We start from the raw sequence: 20,554 nt of genomic DNA on the forward strand, positions 1-20,554 counted from the left end.
ATACATAGTGTGAATTTTGTTCTTTGAGTATTTATATTTCCTCACACAATTGGACTACATAATTCTTCTAGTTAAGGACCATATTTTATATTCCTTGTGTATACTTTGGAATGGTCTTAAAATCAAGCTGAAGGCCAGCTTCACTTGCTATTAGGGAATTTGCATCAGATACCATTGTTGGCCTTCTCTTAGGCTGACTCACAACAAGGGCATTAATTCTCGCATTGTCATTTCCTGGAGTCTTAGGAATGCTTAATAAGAGTTAAGGGCATGGGGGTGGGGCAGGGCAGAGGAGAAGTGCATTTTCAATCAACATTATTTTTACTTTTATTTATTTATTTTCATGTTTATTTTTGAGAGAAAAAGAGAGAAAGAGAGAGAGAGCGTGCATGTGTGTGCACGTGTGTGCATGTGTGTGGGGGAGGGGCAGAGAGAGAGGGAGACACAGAACTCAGCAGGCTCCAGGCTCTGAGCTGTCAGCATAGAGCACAAGCGGGGCTCAAACTCACTAACCGTGAGATCACGAGCTGAGCCGAAGTTGGACGCTCAACTGACTGAGCCACCCAGGTGCCCCCAATCGACACTATTTTTAGAACTTTATTCCTCATTGGTGACCAACTCAGTAAAGAAAATCAAGTGAGAGACGTTTTTCAAATTGACTTCTTAGAGCAAGTGTTTCATTTTTCTTGAACATGTGTTTTGCTGGGTTTATTCTCTCTGTAGCTCCTGGCCCTTGGTGCTTTTCCTTTTTTAATCTTCCCATTTGCCATTCTTAATTAAAAATGCTCTACAGAGCTCCAAAAGCCAAGTGATTCACTCAGTTTCATGACTGGGTAATAGAATAAAAACTGTTGAGAAAGGAGTTGGCATTTATCAGAATCCTTTGAATTGTCAGCGACCAACCTCATGGTAGTTTCCCACACTTGGCTGTGCAGCCAGGTTGCCCTTTGCTCCTTGGATTATGACCTTGCAATTTCTTTGGTAAATTTTCAATTGGTTTCCTTGGCTTTCAGTCTTACATTTGAACTTTGCCTGTACAATCACACACCAGACCTGTCTTCTACTCTTGCATTATCTGGATGGAACTCAAGCATCATGATCCTGTTTTTACCAAGAATGACATTATTCTGTGGAATGCTCTCCTACTCCCTGGTGGTGCAATGCAGGTATCTGGCTGCCAGTCTGGTTGCATTAAAGATGTAGAATATTTCTCTCTGTCTTTCTGCACACTAATGCTCTACATTATGCAATTGGACTTGCAGTCCGTACTATGTGTCTGGCACTGGTATAGGCAGTGGAGATACAACAGTGAAAAAGTCAGACAAGAGTATTTGCCCTCACAGAACTTACCCTGCAGCAATGACAAGTCCAATTCCTAGTATGATCTGACGTGGATCCTATAAAACTGTCCTGATTCCTTGTCTAGATAATGATCTATATCTGCATGTAAGTTCAAACTTACATCCATTTGCATCTTTTTTTTTTTTTTTTTTTTTTTTTTAGTTTTAGTTTACAACTAAATTTTCATCGAAACAGGCCAAAAGACAGTTGACCCATATCAGGTATGGTCAGAAGTCCCCTGCCACACAGGCAACACATGTTGCTCCAGGAAAATAGAAAGTAACTAAGTGCCACATTTGATTTCTCACAGCCACACAGAAAATCTGACTTTGTTTGTCACTTTATTTGCCACCAATTGGCTCCTGGACCAAGAGCTGAGCTGCAAGGAACTTGTCCCATGCGGCCCTTTTCCAGAGGGCCTAACCAACGCCATTTGAGACTAACCTTTCTAAATAGCTCTGGGAGACAACTCTCTGGACTTGATCGAACAGTGTATCTCTCTGGAGATAAGGCTTAGCATTAGATAGAAGCTATCACACAATGAACGTGTGCATGTGCACATACGCATGGTAGTATCTGAGCTCCTCTCTCATTCGGCTTCAATCTCAAAAGCTTGTCTCTCTAGGGCAAACCCATAAGTGGGAGGAGACAGCCAGCTTCTCCTTAACCCCCAAGTCTGCTGCCTACATTTAATGAGTCCTCAATAAGGTCTGGGGAGAGGAAATCGGGAAACTCCATTTATACCACAACTGTAAGTGAGCCATCTTCCTGTTGGCAAGGACTCAGATAGAGGTTGAACATATCTATTATTTGCACCCAAGAAACAGATTCCTATCTCAAGACTTTAACAGGAATTTCCGGACCTCTTCAATGGGTCTCCTGGGGCCCTGTGCTGTTTGTGATAAAGAGAACCAGGACTCTCTCTGCCTTAGTACTGGTGACTGAGGTTTGTCTCTAAACAGGCATAGTTGGAAACTATTCTTCCTGCTGCTGCTAAACCTTTATCAAGCTACACTTAAGGCACCCTGCAGTCTACTGGGAACTGGGGGAGGTAATGAAAGGGAATTGATATTTTCAATCTATTAAGGATAAAAATACTGTGACACTTCTCATGATCTGCAATGCCCCTTGGAGCTTCCAGACATTTATGCATACTGTATTCCATGAACTCTTGGTTCCTAGATTCATTTTATATTTGGACCATATATGGGTTTACGTTCAAGGATCTTATCATGTGAACTTTGAGGGATGTTTGGAAATAGTACAGGTGAGGTCCTTATCAGTCTGAATGGAATATAGTTTCCTCTGACCCAGCCTAATACCACATCAGAAAGGCTCCCTTGGACTGGTGGAGACCGAGGGAGTAGTCTGGGGACCCATGTGAATTCTAGGGCACACTCTTGGGCATCCTCTTGGTTCCAATGGAGGCATGAAGGCTGGGGAAGAAGCCATCTTACTTGAGAGCTGCGATCTGTTCCTAGGTAAGACCACTCCTCCCCACATCTTCATGTTTGACTGGGGAGTAATGGAGAGAGATTTCTAAAACCTTGTGTGTCCTCCTACTAGAACCCTCACCACCACCACCTCCTCCAACACTCACAGCCTCATCACCACTATGTGACTTGGGAGTGAGTATAATTTCATTATAATCTATATCCCTGTTCATGTCAGTCAATAGAACTCAGACCCTCCTCTCACTTCTTCCCTCACCCCCTCCACTCCTCACCTCCCTCTGAAGTTATGTTTTTCTATATGGCATATATCATCAGCTTGCACTTTATATATTTTACTTATTTGTCTGTATTCCCACCAGAATGTCAGCTCCATGAGGGTAGGAAATCTCTGTTTTGTTGTTGTTGTTGCTGTTGTCTAAAATAGTGCCTGGCAGAGTAGTATTCAATAAATATTTGTTGAATGAATAAATTATGTGATGGATATCTAAGTATTTGTTGAGAGTCACCAATTACTGACAACATCCATTTTCTTGTTTTTTTTTGATGAATGACCCCCTCATTGACCCTTTGGATGTATTAGTCTTTCCCAAGTCTCTGATAGTTGAGGGGACCATCTAGAACCCAAATCATCACATTACTTTGGGCATAATCCTTGACATGCCTCCCCCATGTCAAGCATTTGCCAAAGAGACCAATATGTCCAATGTAACTATTGATGCTATCCCATCCCAACCCTCTACATTCTCCACCTCTACTTGTATATGCATTCTTATATAAGACATTTAATCCAGGAGAAAACAAGCCAGGTTTCTGACTATTATGGCCAAATATGGGGGCAATAGCATGATGGGAAATGGGCATGTGGGATGATCTAAGCAATTGTATTTGTTACACCATCAGACACAGTGGGCTAATTACCTTCTCACTTTAATTTTTGAGTCATTCATTCCTCAGAAGCTAGGAATGCTGAGTTGATGGCCTCTCCTAGAAGCCTAGGCACCTGCTGGCCCTATCAACAATCTTGGACTGTGCCATGAAGCTGAAATGTCACCACTTATATTCTGCAACATTAACCAATCAATTGTGCCCTACAAGGGCCCCCCTCTTTAACGACCTATTCCATCTCTAAGCCAGAGAGTACTTAGATTGTTTGTGATGGCTGGGCTTGGAGGTCTACATCTATGGCTCTCCAACAAATCTGTTGGTTGGATAGTCCCAGAAATACCAAAAAATAAAGCAATATGTAACACATTCAACACCAAATGAGAATGTAGGAAGAGTCTGGAAAGTACAAAGCCTCCTATTTCCATCTTAACTTCCATCTGGTCTTGGAGGAACTGAACTATGTAAATCAATTTTATCACTGACTTGCTCTTCTCAGGGCCAAGAAGTCCGTGCAAGTCCTCATGAATCTATGCGACACCAGAGCAATACTTGGAGTGCCATACTTTGGGTCACTCTCTGAGTAAGTGTGCCAAACCAATGCAATCTAAATCCTGCTTTTACATCAACTATGTTTCAGTTCCCACTCCCACCCTATTACTTCTTTTTACCCTGATTGGTGCCATAACAACTGGGCAAAACTTGGCAAAACCAAATCTAAAAACTCTAGGTTATGCTTGGGTGTAAGGCCCATTAAAAGGCCACCACTAATAGACAACAAAGTCCTTGGATATTCTTACAAACAGAATGACACTCCTTATTCCATCATCCCAGAAACTCAAAGGCAGATACATAGAGACCCCATCCCCCATCTCTGCTATTTCTGAATCCTCTAAATTCTCTCTGTGTCTACCACTATCCATGACCACACCCACCCACAGTATGCCTGGTTACTTTATCATGCCACTAGCATGCTTGATAGTCACTGGTAAGACTGGATATAGCACCTGTGCTGTGAAAACCCCCTCTAGGGCCAGGAGAGGCTTGCAGAGCTGGCAGAAACAGAGTTCACGAGACAGATCTGAGATTTAGCTGCATATCTGCCCCAACCCCCTCTCTTGGGATTCTACTATCCACAAAGCCCAACCTAACGCAGAGCGGGGTCAGAGCCTGAGCAGCTACTTTAAGGTGCTGCACATTCAGGTGGCCCAATAAACAGGGGGAAGGGTGTTAGTGGTATTCTTTGAGTCACTTGGTCAGTAGAACTACAATTTTATCCTTATCTTTCAGCTGTACTTTTGGTAAACTCATCTTCTTTTTTGGATTATGAATTTAGAATTTAGGGGTGCCTGGGTGGCTCAGTCAGTTAAGTGGCCAACTTCAGCTCAGGTCATGATCTTGCGGTCCCTAAGTTCGAACCCCGCATTGGGCCCTGTGCTGACAGCTCGGGGCCTGGAGCCTGCTTCGGATTCTGTGTCTCCTTCTCTCTGACCCTCCCCCATTCATGCTCTCTCTCTGTCTCAAAAATAAATAAACGTTAAAAAAAATTAAAAAAAAATTTATTTAAGGGCTCACATTCTTACAAAATCCTTTTTACTGGCCTTCAACACCTTTCTATGTATAGGTAATTGTGTATATATCCACACACAAACATGCACATACACATGCATTGTTGGATTGTGGTCTGAATCTCTTCTTCTCATGGACTCTCTAACACTGACCCAACTAATAGAATCTTCTGCATCTCACCCCATCTCCCCCAGATCCACCTGTTTTCTTATTTGCTCAGTCCCTGTGTTGTAGTGGGCATGGACTTTTTCTTAAGGAATAGTCATTTTTATATCATACTTTGGACTCTAAAACTCAGTAAAAACACATTCACACTGGATCTTTCATCAATATGGAATTTCTAATCATATAAGCTTTATGCCCTTATATAGTCAGTTTGTGACAGTCCATGTGTGGAAATCAACAGCAGATTGTAGATCCTATACCCTGTTACCATGCTTTTGGGCTGCTGATGCAGATCTCCATGCGAGCTCAGAATAGAGAGCAGTGCTCCTTCTCCATCCCACTCTTTTCCTTCCCAGGTACATCTTTTTTCCTAATGATGCCTATTTTATGTTGAAGCTAAAATAACTCATCAGTTAGCTTTAATTAAGCATACAGTGAGTAAAGAGAATGAAAATGGGAGAAACTTACATGGGTTTATAATTTGCATCCAGAATAGACTTGAATGTTAATTATTCTATATAATTTATAGAGTGATTCTATTATATGCCATGTTCTTTGAGGACAGGATTAGTTCTAACTCAATTTTATAGCCTGTTCAGTGGCTCTTACAAGGTCTGGTCACAATAAGTGCTTAATAAATGCTTATTGAACCAATGAGTGGTCCCAATGGCAGTACTAAAGGAAGATGTCAGAATGTCAATGGGTTGAGGGACAGATGAGGGCAGTTTTAGAAATAAAACTTTTAAAACCTTGGGCTCTTGGTTGGTCAAAAATAGTATGGAAGTTGAAAAGAGACAGCTCTTTGAAACCCAGTGTCTGTGAGATCCAATGAGAGACTTCACTCTCTCACTGTGAGGAATCAGTGCAGGACTGGAGAAAATCACCAGAAGAGCAAATACTGGAAGGGAGAATTTTACCTTTCATGCCCATGTGTGTGTGTTTTTTTTTTAATATATATTTGAATACCTGGGAAAGTGATTCACCAGCCATCAGATTTAACAAAACCCACTCTCATTTTGCTGTGTGCTTTAGTGATACAGAAAATTTTCAATTATCTCCGCTAATGGAAAGGAAGCAATGGTACATATAATCAAAATGCCATTTCTATTTGCCTTTGGAAGTATTATGTGTGCTTTTCCCCCAGCAGGTTTGCTTTCATAATGATTAGTTCTAGCTTAGGCTAATATTAAAATGAGTTAGCATTTTCTATGCACAATAGCTGGTAGTAGAAGAGATGTGTTTATGGCAGAGGAAACTCATGCAAGGCTTAGTATTTGCCACAGTTAATCGCCCACATGGATGATCCACTTGCAGCGAGTGGGATTTTAAACAGAGCAAAAGGCAGAGTGACTAGATGTCCTGGATTTCAATGACCAATGGGTAGATGGCCAAGGAGGAAACCATAGCTAGCATTATGAAAAGTGTTAAAAGAGAAAGAACACTGGACTAGTCATAAGGCCACTGGGGTTCCTTGATGCCCAAGGGAGGTCATATAACTTCTTTGTGTCTCAAGTTTCCAAAAAATGTGATAATGACACCTATTCTGTCTACCTCACAAGCTAACTGTGCCAAAAGAGGATAGTGGGCTAAAGGACTTGCAAAAGTATTAAATGCTATGAAAATGCAAAGCACTATTAGATAAGCAATGAAATATTATTGTTGCCACCTTTCCAGGAACTGTTCCTTGCCCTACCTCCTCAGTGCTTGGGGCCTCAGGCTTGGGTTTCTGAAGCTTACCCCAATTAAAAATAGTCCCCTTTCTTGATAGACCCCTGTTCTTCAAGGATAGCTACTCTGATAATATCCATGCACCCTAGTGAATGGATGCATCCTTTTTTGGGTAACAGGGACCTTCCATCTATAATAGATTAACTTGGTGGCTTTAAAAGTGTGGTCCCTGGATAAGAAGCATTAGTATTACTTGGGAATTTGTTAGAAATGCAAATTCTTGGGTCTACTCCCACCTACTGAATCACAAACTCTGGGAGTGGGGCCCAGCAATCTGTTTTAACAAGTCCTCCGGATGAGTCTGATACATGCTCAAATTTAAGAACAAAAAAAGCAAGCTAGGAATCAGACTCTGGGACATTCCACTGACAAACTTATTTTTCTGCAGGAGGTAGGGGAAGGCTTACAGGACTCTTCACAGTGCATAGTGTGAGTGTGTGTGTGTGTGTGTGTGTGTGTGTGTGTATGTAAATGATGATCTGGAACATCATTTTCTCAGGTAGGTCTCTATCCCAACCACCCTAAAAATGCATCCCCACCTCAGAGACTGCCTACCCCCTTTCTTGATTTACTTTTCTTTGTAACACTTATCACTTTCTAATTTGCTGTGTTATTTACTTCTTTACTTGGTGGATTGTCTGTCTTCCCCTAAGCTAGAAAGTATGCTCCACAAGGGCAGTCCATTTTGTTCACTGTTGTGTCCCCAGCTCTGAGAACTGTGCCTAGTGGACTAGTGGACACTCAGTAAATATCTGCTGAATTAATGAGTGAATGAATATCTGCTGAACCTCGGAGATGAGGAAATACTGGGGTCAGACCAAAACACCGAAACACCTGCGAGCATCCTTATTAGGCAAGGTTGCTACAACATGAGAGCCTTGCCTCTCTGCTCCTGCTTTGGGCTCTGAAATAAGTCTATAAATATGGCTTGAGTATATGCCATCCTTGGGGATTTGGTTCACTATACTCTTTGATTATCATTACAAAATGTGCTATCTGGATTCTCCTAGACGGGCTAGCGTACTGATTGATCAACATGTTTATCTGGCTGTTTGGGGCTGGGGGCAGTCTATGTTTGTAGCAGACTAGAGTGTGATGTGGCAGGGAAAACAGTAGTCTAAGAGTGAAAAACAGGAGTTCTGAGTTCTAGTCCTCTGCCCCTAACTCACTGTGTAGTCTTGGGCAAACTGGGTAGCTATTCTGGGTCTCATTTCATTTGTTGATCTCAGTGATCTTCAAGGTCCCTTTCAGCGGTTATTATAGATCCATTGATGAGTTACTTGATTAATGTATGTCTCCTCTACTGGTAAGCTCCCTGAGAACGGGGTGAGTCTATATTTGTCCACCTAGTTCATAATGCCCAGTACTTGCAGGTACTAGGTATTTGCTGAGTGAGCAAATCCCTGTGAAAGCCAGATGGTGATCTTAGCCTCATCAGCCTGTGCTCTGCATAAGTCACAGGGACATGGATGTGGCCACAAAGACCTGGCCTGGAAGAGACCTCCAATCACACAAGGAAGAGCAGGATACTGGCTGTGCTCGCCCTCTACCCCCAGGGCATACAGAAGGTGCACAATTCATTAAGGTGAAGACTGTGACAGTACACAGGGGAGATCCCAAGATGGCACTGGGCCATCAGGCCTGTGGTTTGAAAAAGCATGGATCTGGAGATCAGAGACCTACATTTGAATCTCAGAGCTGGTATTTTCTAGCTTTATGACTTATCGTGTAAGTTATTTACTTCTCTTAGCTTCAGCCTCTTCAGCTGGAAAATGAAGACAGAACTGCCTGCCCCTCAGGATGACTGTGAAGATTAGAGGAGATGATGTATATCGGGTGCCTTCCCAGCATCTGTATGAGAAACGTGCTCAGTAAATGGAAGCCTCTTTGTCTGGTTCTGCCCTCCTGACCCGCCCCCCGCCCCATGAGGTTTCTAACAATGCCTGCTTCCCCAGAGAACCAGACTAAGTTTGTTACCAGCTCATGGCAGTGCCCCGGCCAGCCCGGCTGAGGGGAATAAAGATTGGGATAAAAAGTGTTTCTCAAAATATCTACCTTCAGAAATATAGATTTTCTTCTTTTGCTTCCAGTTTGCTTAATGAGATTTGGAGATTTCTGACTTGCTATGGCTAGAGAGCAAAAGGTGTTATTTTGTAAATAAAATTTCACAACACTATCTTTTGAATGTGCTGAGATTTATCACTGAACAAGTTTGAACTTTGCTTGTCTCTCTTTTTGGCTGCCTTTGTCTCTCCTTCCACCTTGCTCCCCACCCACCCCTCCCTGGTAGAGTGAATTCTACTCCTGTTCTTGCCCTGCCTCCTCCGCTCTCCCCACCATACTAATCTACTACATATGGCCATCTTTCTTCTGGAAAACAAATTCTGCTGCTAGGCAACCAGAACACAAAATTGCTGTGGTTGACATGATTCTTATTAGTGATAGCAACTGCAGAAGTGCCGCCATGACGGCATGCCACATGTATGCTCACTGCGTCTGTCCCCAGCTAGACAGACCTTTCCAGAAAGTGGGATGGGGTGGATTCTTGGTAGAAAATTAATGGCCTCAGCACTCAACAGAGAGTATTTATAAATCACTGTATATCAACAGCCTGCTTTAGAATCATTTTATTAGAACACATTCATGAAAGTGACATACGGAAAAAAGACAGCAGCAATTCTCAGTCATGCAAATGCCCGTGTTAAGGTTCTCCATTGGATTAAGTTCAAGTACAAAGACAGTCCTTTCCTGAGCCAGGTGCAATTCCAGGGAGTGACACTGTGAATTGGGCGCGTGTTTCCTCCACAAAGTTCAGAACACTGAACAAGTCCCATCCTCACAACAAGATCGCGAGGTACATGGAAGTGTAAACTTTCAGGATTTTAAAGACCCCTTTACCCAGCCCTCCCCCATAACCCAGCTGGAGGAAGTAAGCCCAACGTGGGGCCCTCTTAGAAATATGGTTTAGTCTATTGAAAATAAAGCAGTGGGCCTTAAAAAATTAGAAAATGAGTATATATATATACATATATATATATGTAGGTAATGGAATCCTCTTTGCCTCTTTCTTGCCTTGGTGTGGGGTTTCCAGGAAACTGTTAGGGGATGGGGCTCTCTTGAGTGTCTTGGAAGCTGGAGGGCTTTTTAAACTTTTAACTTTTATTATGAAAAATTGCAAACACATACAAAAGTGGAGAGATGGTATAATGAATGCCCATGAACCGACCATCTAGTCTCAACAGTTACCAACATGCAGCCAGTTTGTTTCATTTATTTCTTCTCCCTTTTTCCATCCCCCACCCCTGACAGGATAATTTGGGAGTCAGGAGGGTGGTCTTTGAACCAGAGTGAAGTTAGAGGAGCCAGGAAATCCCGACAAAACCTGGGCAGGCTGACACAGAGAGAACACTGGTTAGGGACATGGTTGGGCCAATGTTCGGGAACCGCTAGAGTTAACCCTCCTCTTCTCTACCATAAACTACCCCTTATTCCTCCTCCCTCTTTCTCATGATGTGGGGGAGGAGGGCTAGATTAGAATGATGGGTTTTCCAGGTCAGGAGCCACTGACAATAGAAATGTTCAATCTGGACAAAAACTCCAGAGATAAGTATGTCCCTCAGATGAGCATGCCCACTCACGTGGCAGACGCCCGGGGCGAAGAGGACCTGGGGTGCCTGGTGTTTGGATTGGGAGTCAGGGGGAGTGGCTTGGGTCATGGGGCCTCTCACAGATCCCTACCGTCCCACCATTTTCAACTTTGGAGAGAAGCTCAGCAACCTCGAATCGCACCTGGTAGAGAAGCAGGGAGCCCGAGGGGCAAGCCCATGGCCCAGGGGGGCAGATTTTGCCTGGAACATGTTGCCCTCTGAGCAAAGGCTGTACCCCACACCAGCCCTGCCAGAGCAGTCTCAAGAGAGGTGGGTGATGGGAGTCCAGGTGGGAGGTCCCAACGGCGGCACGGCTAACCCGGTGAGCTGCAGGGACAAGTCCCAGGCTGCGCGCTAAACGTAAGTGGAGAAAGGATCTCCAGGTCCCAGGTGCCACCGAGGAGCAAGGTTGCCATCCTGTTAAGAAAAGGGCCGGGGCTCTGTGATTTGCATATGACTTTGCAAAAATCTGCACGAGATCCCGTAGCCCTTTATAGAAAACAGAGTTAAATCATCAGTGCAACCTACTGTATTTCTAGCAACCCAATGCACAGAGTGCAACCTGGCAGATACACCATCATTTTTTTAGAAGAGGAAATGGAGGGAACACAGTGCTGTGTAGGACATTCCTTGGTCTGAAGGTTCAGAGAAGCCAACCAAGTCCAGGATCCAGATGAGGATCGCTGACTGGCCACTTTCACTAACTCTGGCAGGGCTCAAATCCATACACTTTTCCTCGCATTAGATGCTCGTTGAGCAGTCCTGTGGTTTCCCAACATCCCACACATAAAAGCAGGAGGAGAGCCAGGAAGAATATAAAGAGAGATGCGTTAAATATGAAGTCCTAGTGACAGTGATCATTAGTGTTTATTTCATACCCTTCTGTTTTGTTTCTTTGTTTCAACTCTTTTAGGATCCCTGTGCCTTGCTAGCAAGTCTCACTATGACATTCATTTGGGGGGAAAGAAACCGAGAAAAGTTTAACCATTTATGTGGCACGTCTTTGGCAGTAAGTGACCTAAAATTCCCGATTTCAAGTATCTCTAGGGTTCGTGACATGTGGTAATCTGTGATTTTTCCAAGGCATGTGGTTGGTTTGTGAGGCCACATGGCTGGCTGAAGGAGTGGATCAATGGGTGAATGAGGGAGCCTTCCAGAGACCCAGCTTCCATATTCCAGTGTGGCCACACCTACTCGACTCAGACACCAGAAGCAATGGAATCGTTTCTTTAATAAGGCCCCTCAAAGAAAGTCAACTTCTTGTGCTATTGGAGGTGTGAAATATTCTAAAAAGCAATGGCTCAGCCAAGAGAAAAGTCCAAGGTAAATTAAAGAGTATGATCTCATATTTGACTGTGGCTCAGATTATGATGCTAAAGGTTCCATCATACTTGCCATATAGAAATGAGAAAACAATTTCAAACTCCCTTAGTAAGAACTCCAGCCAGCCAAAAACTGTTCATTAGGGAAAGAAAACACTTCAGCATCAAGGTAAAATGGCAGTTACTCTGAGCTGTGAGGAAGATAGGGGATACTTAGAATTCAGAAAGGAGAGGAGATTCTGAAGAAAGCCAGGAGCTGTACACAAGCATTTGTGAAGTAACTCATAGAAGGTGCTGGTGACCACAGAGTTCATCTTTACTAAGGCAAAGGGTCTTAGGAATTTTATATACATTACATTAATAGGGAGGTGGGGCAGAGGGGTGGTATCTGCCGTCCTGATTAGTTAGCTCCCCACACTATAAGTTACTGTCATTGCCAGTTTAATGTATAGATGTGATATAAGATCTGGAGAATTTAGTGGCAGAATTTAACGGTTTTATAGATGCTGACTTTGACATTTTATTCTTTACACAGTTCTTAAAATTCTGAAGGGGAAGACAGTTTTTAAAAATATTTTTATTGTCATTATTATTATTAATAGCTAATATTTGTTGAGTGTTTAGCACATGCTAGGCAAAGAGCTGAGTGTCTGGCTTGCATCATTTTATGTAATTTGCACCACAACATTATGGGGTAGGTAATACCATTACCTCCATTTTGCAGACTGAAGCCCTGAGAGGCCCTGCCCAGGATCATACAACTGGCAAGTGAAGGGGGTGAGATCTGTACTGTGGTTGGTTTGATTCCAAGGCTGTCCTTAACCACTGTGCTACGGTGGCTCCTGCAAAGGAGAATTGATCTCCTAAGTGATGTCTGGATGTTTGTGGATTCCCAAGGTCTTGGAAAGCATCTCACGTATTTTGTAGATCCATCTTATCCTCAAGGACCTATCTAGAAGAGGTTTGGGTCACTTCATTATATATATATATCCATTAGGTCTTGCAGAAGAATTTTTACCCCCTTTTAAACCTCAAGTTATAATTGTCTCTGTGCACCTGTACATCTCTCTGCTAGTTTGATGTGTGAGACATCTAAGAAATAAATGCATGTAGGCAAACTGAATGCTTGTTCTCTAAAACCCTGAGAAAATACAGACACATTCATATAGGAGGCTATTATTTTACATAGCCCAGTTGGTAACTTCATGAAAGAGTAGTGAACACCAATGCATAGCTCTTAACTTCAAAAATGACAGCCATTCATAATCTCTTTGAGATGATTTACTAAGAATCATCATTAAAAAGGACTAATAAGAAAAGTTTAAATGAAAGTGTGGGGGCAGGGGGAAAGGCCATTAAATTTGTTTGAGATGATAATTATTTCTATTATTTAGAAAATATCTCTCAGCTTGGAATTCATATATATGTTCCACATCCAATCACCCTATACCTTTGGCATTTCAATTCAGTAGGCCAGGGTAGGGCCTGTAGTTAGCTTTTAGATATATTTCCCTCATAATTCTGTGGGATGCCTGGTTTGGAATCCTCGGCACACTCCATCGCTGGAAAACCTGAGTTTTGTAGTGTTTGAACTGCATTTTCACATCCGACAGCACACACTGTCCAGAAGTACTTGTCTTTGGCATTTTCCATGAGGGGCAAGAATCAGTGAGACCCACTTCAGTAGAGCAGTGGCTTTTATTAACCAGACCTCCTCATTATTCTTTTATCTTTAAGGAGGGCCCTATGTTGATATTTCCCCTATCTCCCACTATTCAGGTATAGACACCCTTTTTATAAATACTTTATATAATACAATGTAGGCTCCATTCAAATACTAGACACTCATGACATAAGCTTTCTGAGCTACTGGAGATGTTCTGCAGACCCTGGGTGCATAAGAGACATCATTGGACATCCAGTGGTATAATAATAGCCACGAATGGGGAACATACTTATATATTATAGATTTAAACCCTTTCTTGGTCCATAAAGAATTTGAGGCAACTATTTGGCAATATGTTTTTAAGTGCATCTTCAGTTGGCTGTATCTTCTGATGTTTCTCTCTGATGGACTGGGAAGCCAGTGAGTCAGAAGTATGCCTGAATTACTACTCCCATGGTTAAGACATAATAAAGAGCCTCTTCCACATTCCTGACTCATGCCTTGTTCTGCTACCCAGTGAGCGATTGACACATGGGATATAGGGAACATGGAATGTTCTTGGTATTTTAATGCAGGTGTGTTTTACTCAGATGATCAAGGGGGAAATGATAGGACTTAGACTATTTGGGTAAAATGTTACTTTGTGTGCTTTGGCTTGAATTATCCAATTGTTTCCCTTAGTGAGCTTGTCCAGTGGAAGGCAGTGTGCATAGTGGATACCAGCAAGACTTGGGCTCATATCTATGTTCTGCCACGTTCTGGTTGTGTGACCTTGGGCAAGTTATTGAACCTCTTAGAGTGACATGTTCCTCATCTGCAAAATGAGGATAATGATACTTACCTTGAAGAATTGTTGTGAGGACCAAATGAAAGATTATACATAAAATGCCAGGCTCATATTAAGAGTTCAGTAAGAGAGGCAGTTGTCATTGTGAGCTGTTTATGCTCTGAATGGCTTCCTTAGCAGGCAGCCTCTGTGCTTTCCCTGGCATTCCCAATTATAGCAGGGACTTCTTACAGAGGGACTATATCTCCCCCATTAGATGGGGCAGCAGGGGGCGGGGGTATTATCCTTGATGGGGACTTTATGTGCCCTCTTGTTTCCATTATACACAGGGAACTCTGCAAATACTATGTTAACTGGTTTAAAAGAAACTTTTTCTACCCCCAAATTTCAATGTAGAGCCCAGACTGGAAATTTTCCTTGATGTAGCCATCAGAATCACAAACTGCGATACAGAGTAGTAAAAATATTGAATCGTGCATACAGGAAAGATATAAACACCAGAAAGTATATTTTTACTTTAGCTTTTTTAAGGATTGATTTTGTGACTTTCTTATGTGTTATTTCTTGCTTTCTACTCTGCCTGAAGGGTCTCCTTTTGGCTTCTAGATGTCTGCTGCTCATGCGGACCCCAGGGTTCCTTATCTAGGATGCTGTTAGGAGCTACTGAGAAGGACCAACTGGCCTGGAAGGTGGCACAGAGTTACGCCCTGCTGTGCTCCCTCCCAAGTGACAGGCCAGGCTCTCCCCACCTCAGGAAGGCCACCCCCGTGAAAAAAATCAGTCACAGGAAGGAAGAGTTCATCTCCCTGTTTTTCTTCTTTCTGCTTTCCCCTCTGCTCAGGGAACCCTCTGAGAGCACCATGGAACCAGGAAGTGTGGGAGAAACATCCTTGAAAATATTGGTTTCATGTAATTATTTTTTTTGTTTCAAGTTCAGAAAGGTTAGAAATTGCCTCTTTCCCAAGAATTCTTATCAGAAAACATTCCCTCTACACTTAGACTGTGGGAGTTGAAGGGAGAGAGGGAGGTGAGGGGCCGGGGAAGAGCTGGGGCTTGACCTAATGATGAATCTCGTGTTCGAAACCTTGCTGCCCACGCAGGGTAACTGGTTTCCTTCCTGGAGGCTCTCTGTGTCTTCCTAACCTGGGTCCCAATATCCCCACGCTCAGTCACTCTGAAACCCCTCTGGAATTACAGGGGCTTAAAATCAAACTTGAAACATGTCTGCTTTCTGTCTCTCACACTGTGTATCTCTTCATAGAATCTCCTCATGAACTTGAAAGTGTACTTTCAGCTCTTCCTTACCTTTTCCATGCTTCACTAAATAGCTGCATTCGGGGGGAAACCCTGATGAACTCATTCCCTCGTCCTCCCCAACTGCCCACCCCCTGAATTTTCCTTCTCTTTCCTTTCACTGTTCAAGGTTCCTGTCCTTCACAACCAAAGTTTCCAGCTCCTCAGCTCGCAACCTTGGCCCATCCTACACATCAGCCCAAATTTACTCTCTGGTCACTTTCCCTCCTCTCAAGATACTGAGATGTCGATCACCCTGTTTCCTACCGGACACCTGCTTGTCCCTTGTCTTAGGTTCATGCTGAGGGTGGACCTAAGCAACCATTTAATAATCATGTTCTTTCCTGTCCTTTAAAAATAACATCTAGTAGGGTTTTCTTTGTTAATAGAAGTAATTTTCTTATAGAAAATTTGGAAAAAGCCACCATCCAGAAATAACCACTATTTACGTTTTGGTGTATTTCCTTCATATATACATACATGCACACATATATGTATATACGTATATATGTACATATGCCTACATAAGCACAATACACACATATATACACGTACACATTCGTTTTTTATGTGTAACACAGAAAAATTAGTCTCTCATGTTTAGAAGGAAAAGGAAGACTCCCAAGCAGGTGGGAAGAAAAGGAATTACATGCTGCAGCTCAGGTAGGCTCTTCACCTGTGCCCCCCACATCCATGAGTTTTTGGAGCCCATGACATAATGGTTTACAATGGCCTGATGGCCAGAAAATATGTTCAAGATATCCCTGCCTCCCAGACCACATCGATGAATATTTCCTAGACAGTGTATGGGAAACACATTCAGAGACACACAATTCATCAATATACAAAAACAGAAGTTATACACATAAAACATATTATTCAAACAAGTATTTCTGAGCATGTCTATGAATGTCTAACTGTGTGGCAGTGCACTGAACACAGCAGAAGGTATCCCACATGAACCCTGTCTTTATGGATCTCGGGACTCAGTTGCTGACATAAAAACCAGCCCAAAGGAAACAAAAGGGAACCAGAAGAAGATGCTGTCTCACAAAGTACTAAGGGAAGGGACTCCAGAAATCATTCCAATAATGAAGAAAACTTGTTTCAACAACACTTTTCCTGTATCCACCAGTACAGAGAAATAGTTTTGGAAACATAGTGATATCTGTGATAGGTTGGTAGACAAAGGTGATTATTATTTAAAAGGTCATTATATTTTAGTGAAGAGAATCACACAGATAATCTACCAGAAAACATATAAACATATATTAGAGGAGAGGTTTGCAGACAGTAAGGAACCCAGAAAAGGGGCAGGGCTGGGGGTAAGGGGCCTGTGTATCAGGAGGCTGTAAGTCCTAGAGAATGTTCTTGTGGTTTGGGAGACATGCGTCTCCTCTTAAAGCTGCCAGGGATAGACTTTACATATTCCATGAAAATCTAGAGTCAGGATGAAGACTATGCAATCACTGTGATGATTCATTGCAACAGGATTTCAGGAAAAGGATCAAGAATGAAAGAGAGCCAAGATGGCTTAAAGGTACAGTTGTAGATGGGGGTTAAGAAAAGATTGTCTGGGAGATGGTAGGGGATGTGTTCAGTTTCAGGTCTGCCAAAGAGAGCGCGTGAGTCACCCAAGTGCAGTTCAGCCGCAGACAGTTGGAAACATCGCACTAATGACCCGAGTGTGAGAGATAAGGGCTAGAAACAGACATTTTTCAACTCATTGTTAAGGGTGCAACTTTATGCTAAACAACATGGCAAATACTATGTAAAACACCTAACATATGACCTGGATGTTAAACAATGATATTTGACTTATTTGAGGTGGGGGAGGGTACAGGAGAGGGGGCAATGCTTGTGCTCAGAGGTGTGGTGGGAGAAGTAGTGAGCATTAGCATGAAGGAGGCATGAGTCAGGCTGGCAGTGAAGGGTGGGCCAGATGTGATTACGCAAGTCAGTAAGCATTACTGGTGGACACAGCAGGAGCAAAGCATGACATGGCTGGGGGCATTCGACTGCCATTATTTATTATGTGCTAGATGCTGTCGCAGACAGTAGAGATGGGAGCATCATTAGCACCGAGACACGATTGTCAAGGAACTCACAATGTAACATGGGAGAAAGACACATAGGCAACCCATTATGTGATAAGTGTAATTAGGCTGAAACATATAAATTGCCAGGATTCACCCATTTTGGATACACAAAAATGGCAGTTTCATTATGATTTAATCGGAAGCAGATGCAATATAGCATATATGACAGCAAAGGTCTCTAAAGGATGTGTTGGAGGGAAAACTTTATAAACATCTGTACTTGATCCTTAGTGAATGTGCTACTGAGGCTTTTAGCTGACAAGTGAGACACTGAAGGAAAAGTTTGAGGAGGATGAATCTGGTATCAGGAGAAAAGATAAGACACAGGAGCAAAATCCCAGAAAGCAGGGAGGTTTCTGAAAGAAGAATTTCAGCAAAGGGTAACCAAGGCCCGGCAGAGTGGTGTGACAGATATTTTGAGGGACTCGTTCTCAGGACTTAGCAACAGACTGGCTGTCAGGGAATATGCCGACAATGGACCCAAAGATAAAACATGGGTATTTGGGAAAATCATATTGTTCAGCCCCAAATGGGGAAGTCAGACCACGTTACTAGTTTGAGAGAGAAAGAAATAATTTTCTGAGACTGAGACTGAGGAAAAGTTGGACATCAAACTGGAAACACACAGGTGACCAGTTATAATAATGGTGCCCGGCACTAACAGTGTTCATTATGTGGCCACTCGGTCTCAAATTTGCTTATTGGTTTTCTGGTTCCTCAGTAGAACTTCAGATGGGTGGGGACTGGCCTGTTTTGTTTCAGTGCTGCATCTCCATTCTGGAACAGTGCCCGGCACGTGGTGGGTGAGTAAATTAACGTGAAAACTGCCATTAGGAGAAAAGTCACTTCAGAGCTATAATCTTGGCATTTTTGTCATGGACATCAGAATCAAAGCAACAAAAACCATGGCTGGAGGTGGCGGGGTGATGTAGAGAAAGAAGAATCACGAGCAGAAGTTCAAATGTGGCTCTCACTGGAGCATGAGGGGACAACACGTGGTAGATGGCAGCATGGCAGGCAGTGGTTGACGACATGTGGGAGAGGAGGTGTTGAAGTGATATACTCCAATGGGTATAAAGGATGAGATTTAGAGGGTTGTGGATGGGTGGGTTAGCATTAGACTCTTTCTGAGGCTAGAGAAAGAATGACAGAGTAAAATGACAGTGATGCATCTAGGTGAGGATGAAAGTCACCGTCATGCAAACAAACAAACAAACAAAACCCCCAAACCAACAGTGTTTCTTGGATGTTAATGAATAACGTCTAAATTCCTTTGAATGGTGTCCAGTGTCTTCCATGATCTGAGCCAAGCAATCCTTCTGGTCTTAATCTCCCACAGCTCACCTCACAGACCCAGAACTTCAACCAGACATATATCTCCCCTGCAAGCCCCAAACCCATCCTATTTTCCCCTTTCTCCCTTACCTGCTCTTACTGTTTCATCCATGTAGTATGACCTTTCTCTGCGCCCCACCCCTGCCTCCACAGTGCTGCCTGGATAAATTCTACCCACTTAGTAAAGTCTAATGCTAAAACTTCTCTGATCCTCCCAAACTAGGATTTTTATTTTCTTAATTACATTTGGTCTCAATTTCCAGATCTCTCTCTTACCCACAATGCCAAACATGTTACCTTGTGTTTATTTGTTATTCAGTTATTCCTTGAACAAATATTTACTGAGCACCTTCTAGGAGTCAGTACTTTGCTGGATTCGGTGATGCAATGAGGGTATAAAACAGACATCCCTCCATTCTCACGGACTGAAAGTCTAGCATAGGAGGCAGTCATATAACCACACAAATGCTTATGGCCACACCGGCAGGTACTGGGAAATAACAGTACAGAGTGTTGTGAGAGATGTGGCTTGGGGAGGGGACTTGGGCAGTGGATTAGGACAGGATAAAATCAGAAAGAAAAGAGGGCAAAAGGGGTGGACTGTGGCATGGGAGGAGAGATGATCTTCCAGACAGAGAAAACACAGGCCCTGTCTACAGGTCTCGGGATGGGAAGAAACCTGGGACATTCAAGGAAGGCCAGGTACAGGCTGCAAGGCAGAATACAGGAGGAAAAGAGTGGTTCTCATGAGGCCAGAGAAGTGGGCCGAGGCCAGATCATGCAGCCACATAGGTCATGGTGAAGATTTTGACATTCAGCCTCAGAACAAAGAGACACTATTGAAGGGCTTAAGGCCATAAAGTGATGTGGACAGCTTGTCCACTGGGGGCGCCTGGGTGTCTCAGTTAGTTGAGCGTCCAACTTTGGCTCAGGTCATGTTCTCGCAGTCTGAGTTCAAGCCTTGTGTCAGGCTCTGCGCTGACAGCTCAGAGCCTGGAGCCTGTTTCCGATTCTGTGTCTCCCTCTCTCTCTGCCCCTCCGCTGTTCATGCTCTGTCTCTCTCTCAAAAATAAATAAACATAAAAAAAATTAAAACAAACAAAAAGAAAAACAGATCACACTGCCTGCAGAGTGGAGAAGGGAGCGGAGGGAGGTAAGCGTGAAGGCCCGGGGAACAGTGGGGAGGCTCTGCCCATGGGCCACATGTGGTAGGACACCAGCTCACACTACAGTGAATGACGCAGTAAGAAGTGTAGCCCTCAGTCT

The 20,554-nt window shown here is 43.1% G+C and overlaps 1 protein-coding gene across 23 annotated transcripts in view; it reads right to left on the bottom strand.

Annotated features, from left to right (window-relative positions):
- Window positions 1-20,554, bottom strand: part of KALRN (kalirin RhoGEF kinase) — a 672,273-nt gene that overhangs the window by 180,428 nt on the left and 471,291 nt on the right. For 6 of the 23 annotated variants that reach the window (XM_058731126.1, XM_058731125.1, XM_058731123.1 and 3 more), the window contains exon 34: window positions 9,752-11,203. The exons of the other annotated variants lie outside the window; for them this stretch is intronic. In XM_058731126.1, the coding sequence (XP_058587109.1) occupies window positions 11,141-11,203 (63 nt within the window). In that variant the 3' untranslated portion in view covers window positions 9,752-11,140. Of the gene's footprint in view, window positions 1-9,751; window positions 11,204-20,554 lie in introns of those variants that run through there. 23 annotated transcript variants of the gene reach the window in all.

The sequence above is a fragment of the Neofelis nebulosa genome, chromosome 5 (assembly GCF_028018385.1).
Source record: "Neofelis nebulosa isolate mNeoNeb1 chromosome 5, mNeoNeb1.pri, whole genome shotgun sequence".
Taxonomy (NCBI): domain Eukaryota; kingdom Metazoa; phylum Chordata; class Mammalia; order Carnivora; family Felidae; genus Neofelis; species Neofelis nebulosa.